Below are 16,992 nucleotides of genomic sequence, written 5' to 3'. Positions count from 1 at the left end.
AATTTAACCGGAAACGGCTAAAAAATAAAAGCTAAACCCATTGTTCACCTGAAGAAATAATTAGACAATTAGACATATTTCAAAAATATTCAGTGGTGTTATTACAATATGTATGTGGTGACTAAGGTATTTTAATTCTGAACTTGGTGGAGGTGAACATAAGTCATAATATTATGTAAACGTAAAAATATATATTATGATGAAGTATTTTTTTCAATTGTAACGCATTATTCACTTCACATTTTTTTTAACTTGTATTATATGATCTTGCTTAAATAACTTGTTATTGTTATTGTTGTAAGCTTTAAAACTCATAACTTAAACTTAATTCTCAAACATCCGTTAAGCTAACATTCTGACTTTTATTTTTGAAGCCCTAACCGGAAGTAGTATATTTCTCGGTAACTTCCTCCGCCACCACCAGCAGCAGCAGGAGCAGAAGAAGAAGTAGTCAGTCGGTCCTGTGGTACTTCTGAATTATTGCTAGCAGCACCAGTCGGCGTACTTGTATGTTACTGTGACGTCTTTCTGTCACTTTCTGGCCGTTAACGGGAACTAAGTTCGTCCTCGTCTGTGTGATGGAACCGGACAAAATGGACGAGAACGAGTGGAAGTATCACGGAGAAGGAAACAAGAGCCTGGTGGTCTCACACGTCCAGGTGAGGAGGCGAAGCTACCCCGAAGCCAACACAAGTCGTGCTAAAGCAGAAGCAGAGTTTTAAAAGAAAAGGATGACACCGCGCGCCCGTGTCACACTTTACGTTAACTCTACCGGCCGTTGGGACACTTTTAAACATTTGTTCTCAACTGAAGGGTTTTTACGTCAACTGTCAGGGCTTTACGTAGCTACCAGTGTAGCTTAGCCGGCTGGCTAGCAACCGACGAGCTGCGAGTTAAAAAACGAGGTTTTAAAAAAGGTGGTTACAGAGTTGACAACAACGGATGAAACCACCACCAATTGGTAGAAATCACACCCGTATTCACGACCAGTCAAAGTTAGGGACCGACCGGGTGACGTCATGGGTCGTAAAACGTAACTGAAGGTCCTAACGGGGAGCTAATCTCGCCGTTAGCAGCCTCGCTGGTGGAAATCGGCACTTCGCTGTCCAACGGGACCCGCGGGTCCGGTCAAGTTGTCGTTGAGCAACCGGTTACACGCCATGAGGAGAGTATGACGTCACGGTTCTGTAACCGGCTCACGGGCTGTCACGCTTTCTTTTTGGGGACGGTGGGGGTGCTTTTTTAAAATTTGTTTACATTTTTACTTACTCTTCGGGCTCGGGCAGATGAGCCAATGTGGCCGTTATTGACTTTAAAATGGAGTGAAAGGGAAATGATACCAGCTTTAGTCCCGATAGTCTTCTTCATGGAGTAACACAATCCTGTCCCACGAAGGGTTAACTGGTGTCTGAGCACGACAACTTTGTCCCAAACAGGATGATCTATGCAAACATATTTAAATAAGTATTTATTTGATTAGAAACTAGTTCTGGACACTTTGTGAAACCTGATGCAACAGATAGATCTGCACTGAAGTTAGTAGGAAACGCGTTTTGAGCCCTAAATACAAGCACAGTGTGAATTAGATAGATTAGTATAGTTTCTGTTTTTTTGGTTTATGATTTTGCAGCTAAAACATAGTTTGTTTGAGAGTTTGTTTATTCTCAGATGTCATCTTTGCTGTTTACAATTCCTCAATTTGTGAAAGATGTTGCTTGAAACTTTAAAAGTTGGAAGTTTGCAACCTAATTTATTAAAAAAAAAAGAAAAGAATATTTGTTTCAAACGGTGAATTCTGCGATCCAAAAAGTCTAATAGGAGACGAGGAGATATAAATATATGAATGGATATAATGGGTTGAAGACAATATGGATGACATTGTCTGGTAATTCAATGGCGAAGATGTTGTGGTTAAAATAAACGGGATAATCTGGGTTTGGCTATTCCAGCATATTAAATACTTGACATTTCAAATATTTCCGTAATCAGTCCTGCACATCCGTTTTGTAACCACGCTGGTATGAATACAACAAGAGATTACAACATGATCTTAGCTAAATAACGTCATGTATCATCGGTATTGCCCAAAATTGAACTCCACCTTTCATTCAACAGGTGTGATTACATGAGAGGGGAATGTGAAGGTGTATAGCCGGCGGTGAGAGATGAACAATGACGTAATTACAGAGACATCGTTCACACAACCAGTGATAATTGTGTACATAACTCCATTTCTCTTGCACTTATTTTTTTTAGTTTTTCTTATTATAATCTTGAGGGTTTTTTTTGGCTTCCACCATCGAACATTTGACTTTACAATTTAGACAAATTTGAGCTGAAAGGGGAAAACTCTCCGTGCAGCATCTGCATAATTATGGCATTAATACATTTTTATTACAGACTATCGCTGTGACCAGGTTAAGGCGGTGCACGTGACCACATTGTCGGTTTCCTGCAGAACCTGATTCTGACTGCAATGTGGGAGAGAATATGGTCAAAGTGGAGAAATGTGTTTTGTTCTCAAATTTCTCGACTTCCTTGAAACATTCAAGTCTTTGTAGTGAAATGTGGGAGAGTATGTGGTACTCACGACTAAAGTATCCCGTCATCATATTCCCGTGTCTATGTTCTTTACGCCTGTCAGCATCTGAGTGTGTGTGAGGCGTTGCTACTGTTAATCTTGCATTGTATTGTGTTTAAGCTCTCTTGACATTCAGAGAGACGCTCATTCAAACCATCGACCGTCTTTGAGAAGTTTGGACTTTTATCTGTCACCGTCTTGACTTTATCTAACCAGAAGTGATTAGAAGGTGGAGCGAAGTACATCCAAACGCCGAATGAGACATTTGTAGGCGACCAGAAGGCTACAATTAAGCGACAACATTTACAACTGCCAGATCAAACGACAGCGTAGTAATGACCTGTCGCACACAAGGCAGCCCCGCCCTAAAGCAACCGCTGCTTTACCGTTGCCTTTAAAAAAATAAATAAACCATAATTGACTAAATAAACATCATGTTGTGTTGAAGAAGACTTGAAACTAAAGATTGAGACTCAAACTCATGTTTACAATGTTTACTGAGGGAATACATCAAGAGAGGAGTAGAGTCACTTATATAGACTTTTATTCAATAACTTTTTTTGTGAATCTCTGGGGATCCTGGTGTGTGTGTGTGTGTGTGTGTGTGTGTGTGTGTCCGTGTGTGACCCCAGCTGTGTTTTAAATGAGGCTGCATTGATGCAACTGGGCTTCTCTTGTGTTCCTGCAGCTTTCCAGAGTTCTGCGCCTGCTCAAGTATCCGGCCGAGGACTCTGAAAACCCACCTCAGGTGAATATGAGTGTGTGCGTGTGCGTGTCTCTCTGGGCAGTGAAATCATTCTGATGATCACATTGAAAGCCGTGTGAATCTTCTAGTCAGTCTGTGCTCGTTAATTACATTTGATTTGTTTAACAGTGTGAACTTCTTCTGACAGTTTAAATCATTTTAATCTCAAAATGGTTTTCCCACACACACTTCCTTGTGGGGCTTAATTCACAGCAGATTATCATGTTCAGTTCGAGGGGGTCGATGCTCTGAAAACATCCCTTATGAACTGGAATGACCTTGTTTTAATTATTATTTGGAGTGTTTTTTTTAGATGTGGCTGAACCTCACAAACTTACCTCCAGCTCTCGTTTAAACAATAAATAAATAATCCTCTTCCACTCATCTGCAGCTTCATTTTTTTTTCCTTCTACAAAGCAAATAAAATCTTAAATAAAACTTTATTGGAATTGTCAATGGACCAAGTCAGGCAGGTCCAGGCGCACAACTGTCTGTGTAGTGTGAGTTAACACAATGTGCAAGATGAATAAAATCAAAAAAATGAGCGAGCTGTTAAATGAGATTTGAACTCCCAGCAGCTCCTGACTGATGAGCTCATACCTGGTGGATCTCACCTGGTGGATCTCACCTGGTAGATCGTACCTGGTGGATCTCACCTGGTGGATCTCACCTGGTGGATCTCACCTGGTAGATCGTACCTGGTGGATCTCACCTGGTGGATCTCACCTGGTGGATCGTACCTGGTACTACGGCTCCAGTATGAAGTTAGTGTGATGGCACAACGCTGCGGTGCAGCCACAGCGTGGTTAACTTTCAGTGGATGTCGCATCCTGGTCAGATTAAAGGCTTGAAGGTCAAGTCCCTGATCCAAATGTCAAACCACAAGAAGCTGGTTTACTCTGAACACCGGGGATAATAGCAGAGTAATAAAGTAATTATTAACATTCTGATGCAGTAAAGGTTTACATGAGTTAACACCAGTGTGAAATAAAGTGTTGCTGATTATCGTTTATCCGTCAATATTCAGTAAAAATAATATTGTTTTCACAACATCAATAGATATGAGAGTAATTATTATGCTGTTCACATTAAGCTCCAAGCTGATTATAATACATCATTAATACTTCTGACAGCGTTTTAATCCATAAAAATACAATCTTTTATGTCCTTTTTGTTTCAATTGTGTTTTTTATGAGATGAAAACCCCCATTATGAATTATTATAACAAAGTAAAAGGATTTCCTTTCTAGTCTTTGATGGTTTACACTGACGTCAGTGCTTCTAGTATAAATTAAAATACCAGCTGCTGTATTCAAACAACAATATGGATCTGCAATCGGCGGAAAAACCAAACGTGATTAGGGATCTTTAAAAGTTCTAAGCGCTCTTTTTAAAAAAAAAATCTTCTTTCGTGTTGATCTGACAAGTAGATGTTGTTGACAAGAAGCACTTATCAAGTGGTTCTGCCTTCAACGGAAGACAAATGACTCCAATAACTTCTTTGTCAGTGTCAACATTATTCAAGTCTGTCGAGTTTCAGAGCGTGTCGTAACTCGCTGTGTTTGTCCTGCAGACGGTGGAGCAGGCCTTCAGGCAGATCCAGAACATCGTGGACTTCAGCTCCAACGTGATGAGCAGCCTGTTGGGGGAGAAGTTCATCCACAGCGGGGTGAGACAGTCATGTGTTCACTCCCAGTGGAAAATGTAGAACCTTTTGTCTCCAGACCTCTTTCCCGTTTGAGTCGTTGTAGGAACCAAATTAATTCCAATACTTGTGTTTATTGTATGTATTTGTTCAGCAAAGTCTTGTGAAAAAATGTATATCTGCAAAGAAAGTCACTTTTAAAAGACATTTTGATCATAACTATTAACATCCAGCATGATATGAGCCAGATTCCCAAAAAAAGCCTCCTGGAGCGTCAATAAGACACCTTTATGGAAAGATTAGGACCTAAAGAATCAGAACCTGCAACTAAAATCACACTAAAACAAAGTAGGAAGGAGTTTGTTAGGAAGGAGTTTCAGTCAAAAAACTCTGTCGTTCAGTTAAAAAATGAGAAAATATTACGTATTTTAAGCCAAAAGATTGTCTGAATGGGGCATGCTGGGACTTAAAATGGGAGCGGGAGGATTTTTCACACTGTTACGAAAAAGGTTAAAACATTAAGAGTATGCAACACCAAAGTATCATCTTAGTTATGCTAGTAGCGGCTAGCAAAGCCCTGAGGGGCCTCCAGGTGGTCAGGTGACCTCACTCGCCTCCTTCAGGCGCTTTCTTTAAAACTTTTAGTATTCAAACCAACACAAGGGACTCGAGGCCAAACTACACCGGTGTATTGACGAGGGCGGCCTCTGACGACTCCGTTTCTACTGAATACTCTCTTGGCTATTTCACTGATAAATCAATTGAACCAAACTATGAATCTACCGCCAGTATCATGAGCTTCAAAACGGGCATTGAACTCATCCTGTTTGCAGTAGAAACCTTTAAACTAGATCTGTTTAACGAGGCAGCAGGAAATTTGTTTCGCATGCAAATGACCGGCTCCTGTTCTCCGTCGCTCAGCTCCTGCTGCCCCGAGGAGCTGAGCTTATGTAAGCAACGGGGGGAAAAACAGACGATTTAAACGCCCCGCTCACCCTGCAAGGTCACCTTGTTGTGGCACAAGCTTTAACCGGCAGTGAGCAGGTGTTGAAATCATGTTTCCCATCTTATTTCATCCTGTGGTAGCAGACGGCTTTATACAAAAGATAAAGATTAAAATATTGAAGCTGATGTCATCGATTACACTATCAGCGGCTCTCAAACTGTTTCTGTCTCCACTTTGAGGAAGCAAAATGTTCCACCGCCCCAACAACATGGAACAAAATGGTCCAACTTGTTGAGACTCCTCCATCTTTGCTTTTTTAATGAAGAGATTAAAGAAAATGTAAATCCCTTTCAAGTGAACCAGATTGCTCCATCTGACAACAACTAACAACATGAGCAATCACTTTGTTAGAACTATGCAAATAAAGTTAAATATGTGAGAAAAATAACTCATATTTGTCATAAAGATGATCAAGGAAGCCGGTTGGATTCCTGTTTTCTCCCCATAGTTTCATGTTGAAGTGTCCTTGAGCAAGGCACTGAAGCCCCAGAGCTTCACAGCAGCACAAAGCTGCTTCATTACTGAGGATGGTGACATGCAGAGAATAATCCCCTCACTGTGGGATTAATAAATCTCCCCCCGCGTCCCACCTGTAATACCTCTGCGCCCCACTAGAGGGTCGCGCCCCACAGTTTGAGAACTGCTGCAGTGACTAGTGGCGGCATTGTTAAATAATCCTGATAAACAAAGATCCCTTTGACTTTGTCGCTCTGGTCTCTCAGCTGCCGCAACACCAGACTTTAAGTACTTTATAAATGTGTAATTTTCAAGTGAATCAATATTTGAACTCGCCCCTCAGGGCGAGCAACCAGACGGTTCTTCTGGCGGCAGGAAAACAAAGAGTGACAGTGTTGGAGTCCGGAGGGTTGAGCACATGAGCGGCTCTGCCGGGTCAGATGGATTTAAGATATAAGTTGGACTCAACAGCTGCTTGTATTTTACTGTCAAACTCAAGAGCTGTATTCAGAGTTCCCGTCACAGCGTCTCTGTACCCGTGATGAGAAACCTCCTCCAGCAGATCAGAGCGCATGAGGCTCAGGACCGTGAGCTGGCTTTCTGAAGTTATTCTTTCGTTTTCTCCTCAGGAGGTGGTGAAACTGCCGCTAGAGTTTGTGCGACAGCTGTCAATCAAAGTTCAACATCAAAGACCAGGTAAAAAAACTGTTTTTCATCTTCTGTGGTTCTGAAATGTGTTGTTACAGAGACGCGTGTTGGGAACGTTTATTCACTTTCTTTCAGATGGTTAGATGAGAAATAACGTGTGTGTGTGTGTGTGTGTGTCTGTGTGTGTGTGTGTGTCTGTGTGTGTGTGTGTGTGTGTGTGTGTGTGTCAGCCTGGCGCTGTGATAAGGTGATGGACATCTACAGCGGCTGTGCTCTCTGTCTGCCCAACCTGACGTCTCCAGTCCTCCACCAGCCAACACACACTCCTCCACTCTGCATTGAGATTAAGGTAAACACAGTCTCACACACACAGAGACACACACAAACATCAAAGTGAATCAGTTTGAGGGTTTTGATCCGATTTGTAATTTCTGTTTCATCGGTAATGAAACTTCCTCCTGAGAAGCAGTTTCAGAAACCTTGGCCTGTGAATCAGACACCCGAAGTTACAACAAATCACATGTTTCACTAAGTGTGTGTGTGTATGTGTGTTACTCAGCTGCTGTTTTTGTGTGTTTTTGTTTTCAGCCCAAATGTGGCTTCCTGCCGTCCTCCAAACACGTCAGCAAAGACATCAAGACCAAAGTGTGCCGCTTCTGCATGCACCAACACTACAAGGTAACTACACACACCACAGGACAACTACACACACCACAGGACAACTACACACACCACAGGACAACTACACACACTACAGGACAACTACACACACTACAGGACAACCACACACACTACAGGACAACCACACACACTACAGGACAACTACACACACTACAGGACAACTACACACACTACACAAAGATTCTGGCGGTTTCACGGTATATTTATATTTTTATATATATATATTTATTATATATATATATTATATATATATATATTTAAATATATATATATATATATATATATATATATATATATATATATTTTTAATATATATATATATATATATATATTTTTAATATATATATATATATATATATATATTTTTAATATATATATATATATATATATATATATATATATATATATATATATATATATATATATATATATATATATATATATATATATATATATATATATATATATATATATATATATTTTTAATATATATATATATATATATATATATATATATATATATATATATATATATATATATATATATATATATATATATTTTTAATATATATATTTTTAAAAAAAAATATATATTTTTTATATATATATTTAAAAAAAATATATATATAAACATATTTATTTTTTTATATATATATATATATTTAAAAAAAGAAAATATATATATATATATATATATATAGCTTCAGCAACCGGCCAGCAGCTGTTTCATACCAGTAGTGCGTAGCCGTAATGGCAACAAAAAAAAATGACACCACCAAGCTCCATGCTAGGTACACCTTGTCCTGTGAAAGTGGGCGAGCTGTACCCAGCATGCAGTTCGGCGATGTAATTTTAAGTTCTAAACCTGACACTGTGAACTTTACATTTTGCTGCCAGCTGAAGAGCGACAGCAGTCTGTGCACCGGTATGTGAAACATTCATACCGGATGTAAATTTGAAACTGCTGCCCTACTTACAATCGTCAGCTTATTCACGCTCACGCCGACACGCTGCTTCCAGTCGGTTCGGGGGAACAAGCCCGATAGCGACCAGAATAAAATGCAAGAGGGAGCAACGAGCGCCGCTCGCTTTATCCAAAGTTTATCAACATCGAATGAGAAGGCGGTCCCTTTGGGCCGCGAGGCAGCACACAAGGGTAAAGGACATCAGATTAACTCCAGATAAGTGAAGGACACGCCCACAGACAGATTCCTCTCTCAGATAGATCAGAAACAAACTGGTTTTATTGGTTTAATGACTTCCGTCTCTCTGTAATGTTTCTTCCTTCATCACTTTGTATTCTCTCCCTCCAGGTGGCCAACGGGAAATGGAAGAGGCCGAGTCTGTACTGTCCTCTGGACTTGTTCTCAGGGTGAGCTTCATTGTGCATTCACTGTGTAACGTATAACACTATAACACTACTGTGTGTGTGTGTAGACAACTTGTGCAACTATTCTTGCCACCACACTGCAGATAATGAAGCTGCTTGTTCTGCTTTTGTTCAGTAACCGACAGAGAATGCACTTCGCCATCAGACACCTGATAGAAGAACCTCAAAACAACTTCAAGATCTTCAAGGTGAGACGCGACCACAACGCTCTCAGTGTGACGCGAGCGCAGCGGCGTTTAAGGAACAGAAAGCGTGGAGCGATGAGCAGAATGACTGGAGGTGTAAACTGAAAGCACTGATAAGGTGTTTATGACAGTCATAAAGATTATTTATGACAGTCATAAAGATTATTTATGACTGACTGAGCTCAAAGGCAGAAATACAGATGTAGAATCAGAACCAAGACTAAACTCTCGAGACTGTAATCTCTGTTTGAGATCTCTTCTGGAGATGTGAGATCCTCCTTCAGCCTTTGCACCTTGAACTCACGCTGCGATGGGACTTATAATATATGTTCAATCCCCCAAAATGTGTCCGTTAGGGCGGTCAGTGCATCTACAGCAGTAAAGAGGTCAGCGACGACTCCATGGACCTGAACTCTCTGCTGCACCACCTCAGACCCTACTTCCTGTACGGAAACAACCGGATCAACAGTCACATGACCAGCAAAGCCGTCCTGAACGACTTCATCCAGGTAAAACTATCCAGGTCGCACACAACTGTCCATTTTTATTGAAAGCACAACATATATTATGTGTAAACACAATGGACCAACACAAAGAGGCTCCAACAGACAAAATGTTCCTCACGTGTCAGAATGAAACTCCGTCAGTTAGAGAAGAGAAACACGCAGCAGCTCTCAGTTTTACTTTGACGTTGCATATTTATCAGCCAGCCTCTTATTTTGAAAACCACTGGATTAAAGTTGGATATTTAGCAGCTATATTGACAAATGATATTGTACATTACTCTTTTTGTTTTATGTTAAATTGTCGTTCTGAAATGAAGGGTTAAAGACTCTAAACTGTGGCGGCTCAGACGTCAGGAGGGAACTCTCTCTTTGTCGAGCAAACAGTGTTTTAGCCGTTACCTGGTTCCACTGGGAATAAAGTGCCTGAACACACACACACACACACACACACATTGTGGTGAAGCCTCACAGTGCGTGTCCTGTAGGTCCTGGTCAACGCCCTGCTGAGCGCTGGAGGAGCAGACGATGGAGGAGAGGTGCTGACGGACACGCGAGGAGAAGGACGCAGCTTCTGTGAAGCCAGTCTGTTCAACAAGGAGAGGATTCACAACGGTCAGCAGCTTCCTTCAACCCGTCCGACTGTGCTGCGACTCAGAGATCTTGATTTAAACCTTTCAATAAACCAGATTTCTGACATAAAAAGATCCTCTCTCTCCCTCCAGGTCCTCAGGGTTTACCCGGCGACAGCGTGTTGTTCAGGATCCTGCAGACTCAGATGTTGGACACGCTGGACATCGAGGGCCTCTACCCGCTGTACCGCCGCGTGGAGCAACACCTGCAGGACTTCCCCAAAGAGAGGTAACGCACGGCGACCGTCTGAGGGATGTAAACTGTTGTTCTCTTATCTGGATGAATCTCATTCTTCACCCCGTCGCTCCTGAAGGGGAACCACCGTCTGGTCTCCGGCGTCGCTGCCCGTCTGCGTCAGAGCCCGCCTTCAGATGGAGGGGCCGTACGACGAGGCCTTCCTGGAGAAGCTGCAGAAGTGTCCCACCGAGGACGACGGCTCGGTGGAGTACGCCGTCGCCAAGGTGAGAGCCGGGGAACCGAGGAACCGGGGAACCGAGAGCTGGAACTCATCGGCTCTGTGGCGACGGACGCTTCACAATCACAGTCGAGGCTGTTTGTTAGTCATTAAATAACCTCTGTGCTCTGACTTCAGGTCCATCAGTACCGCGTCGCCATGACGGCAAAGGACTGCTCCATCATGGTCGCTCTGGTGCCCAGCAGCGAGGAAGAGGAGGACGATGAAGGGTAAGTTAGGCGCTCCATTAACTGGCAGGTGAACCTTAAAGTCTGCAGGCGACTCGGAGGCTTTAGAGGACGATTAAAGTCTTTGTCTTTGTGTCTAGATGATGAATCTTTTCACACGGCTCCAGCACTGAGGGATTACGTTCACTACAGTTCACTAAAGGGATTATTTTTTCACTCAGGCTCAGATTATATTGTCTGACATCATGTTTCATCATGAAGTATGATTGGATGGAAATACTCAAGTATGATGAGACTTGTACTTTCAAGCTCCACATGTTATTTAATAAGATGAGTGCTGTGCTATTATTATTTGTATTATGATGTACATGAACTCTTTCTTTCACCATTTTAACTATTAATTGATATAGAAATATGAATTGATTTGTCATCTATTGGAGGGTAACTTCCTCCTGATGATCTTCTTGATAATCGGCAGCTGAGTGAACTTTTCATTTTGGTCCCTGAAGGCGTCGTGTAAAGTTTTCAGGAACCAGTTTGTAGTGTCTGATGACGGCCACCAGGTGGAGCCAGACATTAACTCCTCCTCCTCCTCCTCCTCCTCCTGCAGTCAGAGGAGGATCAGGGACTTCCTCTCCTCCAGACCGCCGGCTCTCTCCTACTCAGTCTCCATCTTGGATTTGGACCCGAAGCCGTTCGACAGCATCCCCAGCCAGCTGCGCCTGGACCAGAAGATCGTCTCCTGCTACCTGAGGACGGGCGGCGCCTTGCCAAAGGGCTCCCCGTCGCCACACTCCGGCATCTTCACGGCCGCGGAGAGAGAGGACTGCACGCTGCTCTTCCACCCCATGTGACCTCCTCCTCCTCATCCTCCCTTCTCCCCCAGCTGACTAACGGACGTCTGATGGCATCAGTTGATGCTGATGCAGCGCTCTAGAGCCCCTGCAGGCCAGAGACGGTACTGCAGCCTCTTCACGCCGCTCGTGTTGACGGTTAACAGCTCGGGCAATTAAAAAAATAAATATATATCTCCAGGAAGTCACCACTAACTAACTCATCACCAGACGTTACTGATTCTAGACGCTCTCCCACCAGGAGGGGAATCCCAGCACCACTCTGTCCTGTCAGGATGCTTATTTATTAGAAAACTCACAGGGGGCGGAGCTTCGGCCTTTTTTTTTTTCCCTCGGCGGTGACGAAGAGTTGAGTTTGACCTCCGAGAAGACGGGAGAAGAAATGAAAGAGAGAGAGAGAGAAAGCGGAAGAAGAGTGAAAAGCGAAAAGCATGTCGTTGGGCGTTAGCGTACGTATGATGTCATTTACTGAATGTAGGCGGGGCTTCTGGGAGCGTGAAAGCACGAGTAGCTGCAGCCACAGAGGACCTGCAGGTCTGTGAGCCTCTGGTTGTCAGCTGGACTCTTAGCTGCAGGAGACGCTGCAGGAGGCGCGGCGGCTGCAGGAGGCGCGGCGGCTGCAGGAGGCGCGGCGGCTGCAGGAGGCGCGGCGGCTGCAGGAGGCGCGGCGGCTGCAGGAGGCGCGGCGGCTGCAGGAGGCGCGGCTGCGTTTGCTTCATGGCCCACGAGAGAGAATGACGTTGAGTCGTTGGCGTCGTGTTAACACTTTTTCCTCATCGGGCGTTTTTTGTTTTTGACGAGATGTTAAAGGTCAAATGTTGGTGGCTTTATTTTTCTTCATGAGCAGGAGGGTCGAGTATCGTTAAAGGGTAAGTTCACCCAAATATTAATAATATTAATAAAGAAGCCTTCCCTCTTCCCTCCAGTGAAATCTATCAGTTATGGTTTATTGGTCTTGAGCTGCTTGGGAAACTCTGAGCCTTGAATTAAAAAAAAACAACCACATTTTTATACAAACTTGACTTTTACTGTAACTGGATAATCTACAAAACACAATGTTTGAATTGAAACTTCTCATTTTGAAGGAAACAGTTCCAATAAAAACATTGTTTTATAAAATATATATTAATAAAATGTCCTTTTCATTGGCAATAAACAAAATGTGTGGCTGTAATAAAAACAAAAATATCTGCGTGGAAAAAAATCTCACTTGAGGGAAGAAAAATAAATTAAAAAAAAAAAAAAAAAATCACTCAGCGGCCAATTTCTCATTATGTCCACCTTCATAACACAAAGCATCCAGTACATGAGCTCCGTTATTCATTTAACCTGTTAAACCTCGTGTTGCACTGACGAGTGAAACTCTGCTTTAGAGTCCAGCGTCGTCTTCTCAGCACTGAGTGAGTTATGATAAATATATTTGGGTGAACTGACCCTTTAGGGCCGTGCGATGAATCGGCTCCTGTAGCTTCTTCAAGCGGAGACGTTTGTGTCCAGTTGCCTTTCTGACGCAACACCTTCTTTTGTGTTGGAGGGAAAAGCACATTTTAACTCTCATTGTTGTCATTTTCTGTTTGTTGTTGGAAGAAAAGCAGCATTTCAGTCTCACACTCCTGCGTTCACTCGTCTGCTGACGCCGCTTCACTTTTCCTCCCGTCTCTTTTTCACAATTGAAGCCCCAAAAAAACACAAATTCAAGCTGGGCCTTGCTTCAGAAACACTGATCTGAGGGTTTTTTAACGCAAAGAGGTCAAAGCGCACGTCAGCGCCTGACCCCCACCAGAGCAAAGGCTTCTGGGTAAACGAAGCCGAGCTTCATGCTGCTGCGCCGCTGGTTTGTTTTGTGTGTCATAAGTGGCTTGTTGTGCGTTTATCCATGTGCCTAAAATGTTCTGATAGGACCGGAAGGTGGCGGTGTGTGTGCGTGAGAGAGTGTGTGTGCGCCTGTGTGTGTGTGTGTTGGGAGACAAACTCTTTGTTACAGTCTGCGTTCACCGCTGTGGACGCGGTCGTGAACTCTCAGTACCTCGAACTCCAGACGACCCGAAACCCGACGCGCGTCGGGGTCGTCCGATGTTTGCAAAAATGATGCGTTCAGGAGCGCTGGGACGTTCGTGAAGACGGGACGAGCGACATCATCAGGGCCCGGCGACCGGTTTTAAGTTCTTTGTAACGAGGAAGACGAGCAGCGACTCGAGTCGCGCTCGGAGTCTGTTTTAATATTGTTTTTTGGGTCGTCTGGTACCTCCTGGTGATGTCATCGTCCTCTGAACCAGCAGCGCTCGCGTCAGATAAAACTGGTAACACTTGATTTCAGTTCCCCGTTTACAGCGTCCGCTCTCCGTCCTCCATCACCTCCGTCAGCCAATCAAACGCCTGGAAAACAAACAAAAAAACTCGCACTACGAGACGGAAACTAGACGGAAAACAAAAAAAACCTTCACACTCCATTGTGACGATGACGAGGATGATGCACATCAGCGGGGTCACGGGGTCAGTTCTGTTGAATCCAAACACTAAACTAAAGGTTGAAAACTGCCTCTGGCGCCATCTTTTTTTAACCCTTGGTCGTCTGGGAGGCGGAGGAGTCAAAAGGCCGGAGAGCGGAGCGCAGCGACCCGACCGCTCGACCTGTCGAAGGAAGACGCAACAGGCGGCGTGACGGGGAAGCAGAGAGGCTCATGGGTAAAGGCGGGGTGGGTCAATACCTCTCTGCGAGACGGCAGACGATCGGATGTTACTACGACTTTTCATTTTTTTTAAATAACTTTCTAAACATTGTAACAAAACCTAACGCCAAAGCGTCCGATCACAAAAAAGATGCGACTGCGCAGATTATTTTCATAATCTCGTCGCCTCAGTTTGTGTGCCGTCGTAATCTCTGGACGAGGGTTCAGGTGGTCGGACGCACGACCGATGTGTTGATGAACTAGTGTAGCAATAAGCCTTAAAACAATATAAACAGTTATTTTTAGCGTTTCTATTCAGACGAAGACAAGAAACAACAGAAGTTATTTAAATTCAGATATAATTTAACTAACGGACACAAACTGAGGTTAAAAACAAACCAACAACATATAGAACTGCAAAATAAATTCCTTAAAGATTCCCGTTCCAATAATCGAGGGGAAACGGTCCTCACTGAGGGGCGGAGCTCCGGCAGGTGAGCTGCCGTGTGATTGGTCGGTTGCCTCAGACTTCTAAAAGCTGCGTGTGTGTAAATATCTGAGAGGAGAAAAAACTATTTGAAAATACAAAAGAGGCGACACTGCTGTCCTGCATTTTTGTATTTAAATTATTTATTTTTGTAGATTTTGACCGGCGAGCTCGGCTGTTACAGTCGTCACAGCCGAGCTCTTTCTATTGAATAAAGATTTCTAAGAGACTAAAACCCTCGCAGTGTGTGTCTGTGTGTTTATTGTGTTTGGAGGTGAGTTAAGCGTCCTGCGAGAGGCCGACCGCCATGATGACGGACTCCAGCGCCGCTTCAGGGCCCAGAAGCCTCAGCAGGCTCTGGAAGGCCTTGGCGGCGGCGGCGCCCCCTGCTGCCTGAGAGGGGAACAACCGCAGCGCTGCAGAGACACAAAGAACAACACAAAGATGTCATATTGGATCATTATCCTTGTGTTCAAATAACCATTTCTATGGATTTACCTGAAACATTCTGAATAATTTCTAGAAAAGCAGACGGACAAAATTATTTGAAATGAAAAAAAAAAACAATCGTGACCTGGAAATCTGAGGATGGAGAAAATAAATTGAAATAATAATTGGTTATAAAATAATCTTAGTTAGCAGTTTAACTTTTCATAAAACAGACTTAACATTTAACGTTCGTCAACGGCCGACAAATGTGGAGAATGAAGTTTACAAAACAATAAAAAGGAACATTTCTATTGTTACCGGCCGCGTTGGGAACCGGAGAGCAAACCGTTTGTACCAAAACACAGTTTAGTTTGTTGTAACATTTTTTTAACGTAGAAGCTCAGTCGAGTTAGAATCAGGGTTCAAACACATTTACATGACTTTAAACCAAATGTTCATGAGCAAACATTGTGTGAAATGTGTGTGTGAACAGTAAAAAGTGATAAAATGTAGTATTTAAACTGAGGATTCAAAGCATACAGTAAACCTTAAATGACTCAAATGGATGAGAGACAATAGTTTGATTAAAAGAATAAACATTTATATAGATGTCTGTATGTATGCTGCTGATATGTTGAGCCTCTTTCTTTTAAAAGCAGATTCATTATTTATAACTAAATGAACACAGGAATATAACACTTTTACACCACTTTTACACAACTTTTGGGGATTTGATTTTTTTCAAGGACTTTCCCAGGTGTTCCATGAGGATCTCAGGTTCAGGTGGACGTCTCACCTTTCTCTGGGATCTTCGTCAGCAGCTGGATCTCTGGAGCGACTCCGCCCTCTCTGGACACGACCACCGACCAGCGGACCGACACCACGCAGCTGGAAACAAAGATGGAGGTCAGAGGAGAGAGAGAGGCAGCGGCGAGTTACTGCACTCCACCGGGAGGAGAGAGATTACCCAGAAAGCTCGGGGTGGTTCAGGGTCATGACCTCTGACCTGCTTCCTCCGGGAAGAGAGACAACGGACGGATATTTCTCCTGTGGAGAGAAAGAGAGATTATCTTCAGAGGAATCTCACTAAACATTTTTACTTGTGTGCTCCTTCACCTCCATTAAAAACACAAGAACAAATACAGCGACATTTTACGTACATTCAATGTGCATATAGACGTTAAAACTAGTGATTTAACAGTCTAGTCCTCTTAGTGGTTCAATAAGTACAAGTCAGATGTTTTTATCAAAGACAATAGATAATTAATAATGACAGTCAAAGCATTCCTATATAAAACTAAATATTTAAACATATCTTGTATCTGAGGTGAAATAAAAAGCAGCCGTTTGGTTTCTCTGACATATTCATTTACGTTTACTCTTATTTCTCAGCAAATATTATGCAGATGATTTACACTAAATATCTTTAGAAAAAATA

The 16,992-nt window shown here is 42.9% G+C and overlaps 2 protein-coding genes across 4 annotated transcripts in view; one reads left to right on the top strand and one right to left on the bottom strand.

Annotated features, from left to right (window-relative positions):
* Positions 1 to 383: 383 nt before the first annotated feature.
* ippk (inositol 1,3,4,5,6-pentakisphosphate 2-kinase) lies at positions 384 to 13,218 on the top strand. Of its 3 annotated transcripts, none has more exons than XM_068595840.1 (14): positions 384 to 659; positions 3,270 to 3,329; positions 4,900 to 4,995; positions 7,063 to 7,129; positions 7,312 to 7,430; positions 7,670 to 7,759; positions 9,076 to 9,134; positions 9,268 to 9,340; positions 9,694 to 9,846; positions 10,329 to 10,455; positions 10,566 to 10,701; positions 10,787 to 10,934; positions 11,066 to 11,157; positions 11,726 to 13,218. In XM_068595840.1, the coding sequence occupies exons 1-14, from the start codon at positions 579 to 581 to the stop codon at positions 11,967 to 11,969; spliced, it is 1,545 nt and encodes a 514-aa protein (XP_068451941.1). In that variant the 5' UTR covers positions 384 to 578; the 3' UTR covers positions 11,970 to 13,218. The 3 variants fall into 3 exon arrangements, with proteins under 3 accessions (XP_068451941.1, XP_068451944.1, XP_068451943.1); XM_068595843.1 differs by lacking the exon at positions 384 to 659 and adding an exon at positions 941 to 1,122; XM_068595842.1 differs by lacking the exon at positions 384 to 659 and adding an exon at positions 2,151 to 2,177.
* Positions 13,219 to 15,263: 2,045 nt separating this feature from the next.
* cenpp (centromere protein P) overlaps positions 15,264 to 16,992 on the bottom strand; it is a 74,076-nt gene continuing 72,347 nt past the window's right edge. The window contains exons 7-9 of the mRNA XM_068595844.1: positions 16,522 to 16,601; positions 16,351 to 16,442; positions 15,264 to 15,541 (exon numbers count right to left, since the gene is read on the bottom strand). Of these exons, the coding sequence (XP_068451945.1) occupies positions 15,405 to 15,541; positions 16,351 to 16,442; positions 16,522 to 16,601 (309 nt within the window). The 3' untranslated portion in view covers positions 15,264 to 15,404. The remainder of the gene's footprint in view (positions 15,542 to 16,350; positions 16,443 to 16,521; positions 16,602 to 16,992) is intronic.

The sequence above is a fragment of the Clinocottus analis genome, unplaced genomic scaffold (genome assembly GCF_023055335.1).
Source record: "Clinocottus analis isolate CAN_PGR_092001 unplaced genomic scaffold, fCliAna1.0.p SCAF_32, whole genome shotgun sequence".
NCBI lineage: Eukaryota > Metazoa > Chordata > Actinopteri > Perciformes > Cottidae > Clinocottus > Clinocottus analis.
Note: the sequence above shows the minus strand (reverse complement) of the source record. Positions and strands in the feature narration are given on the sequence as shown.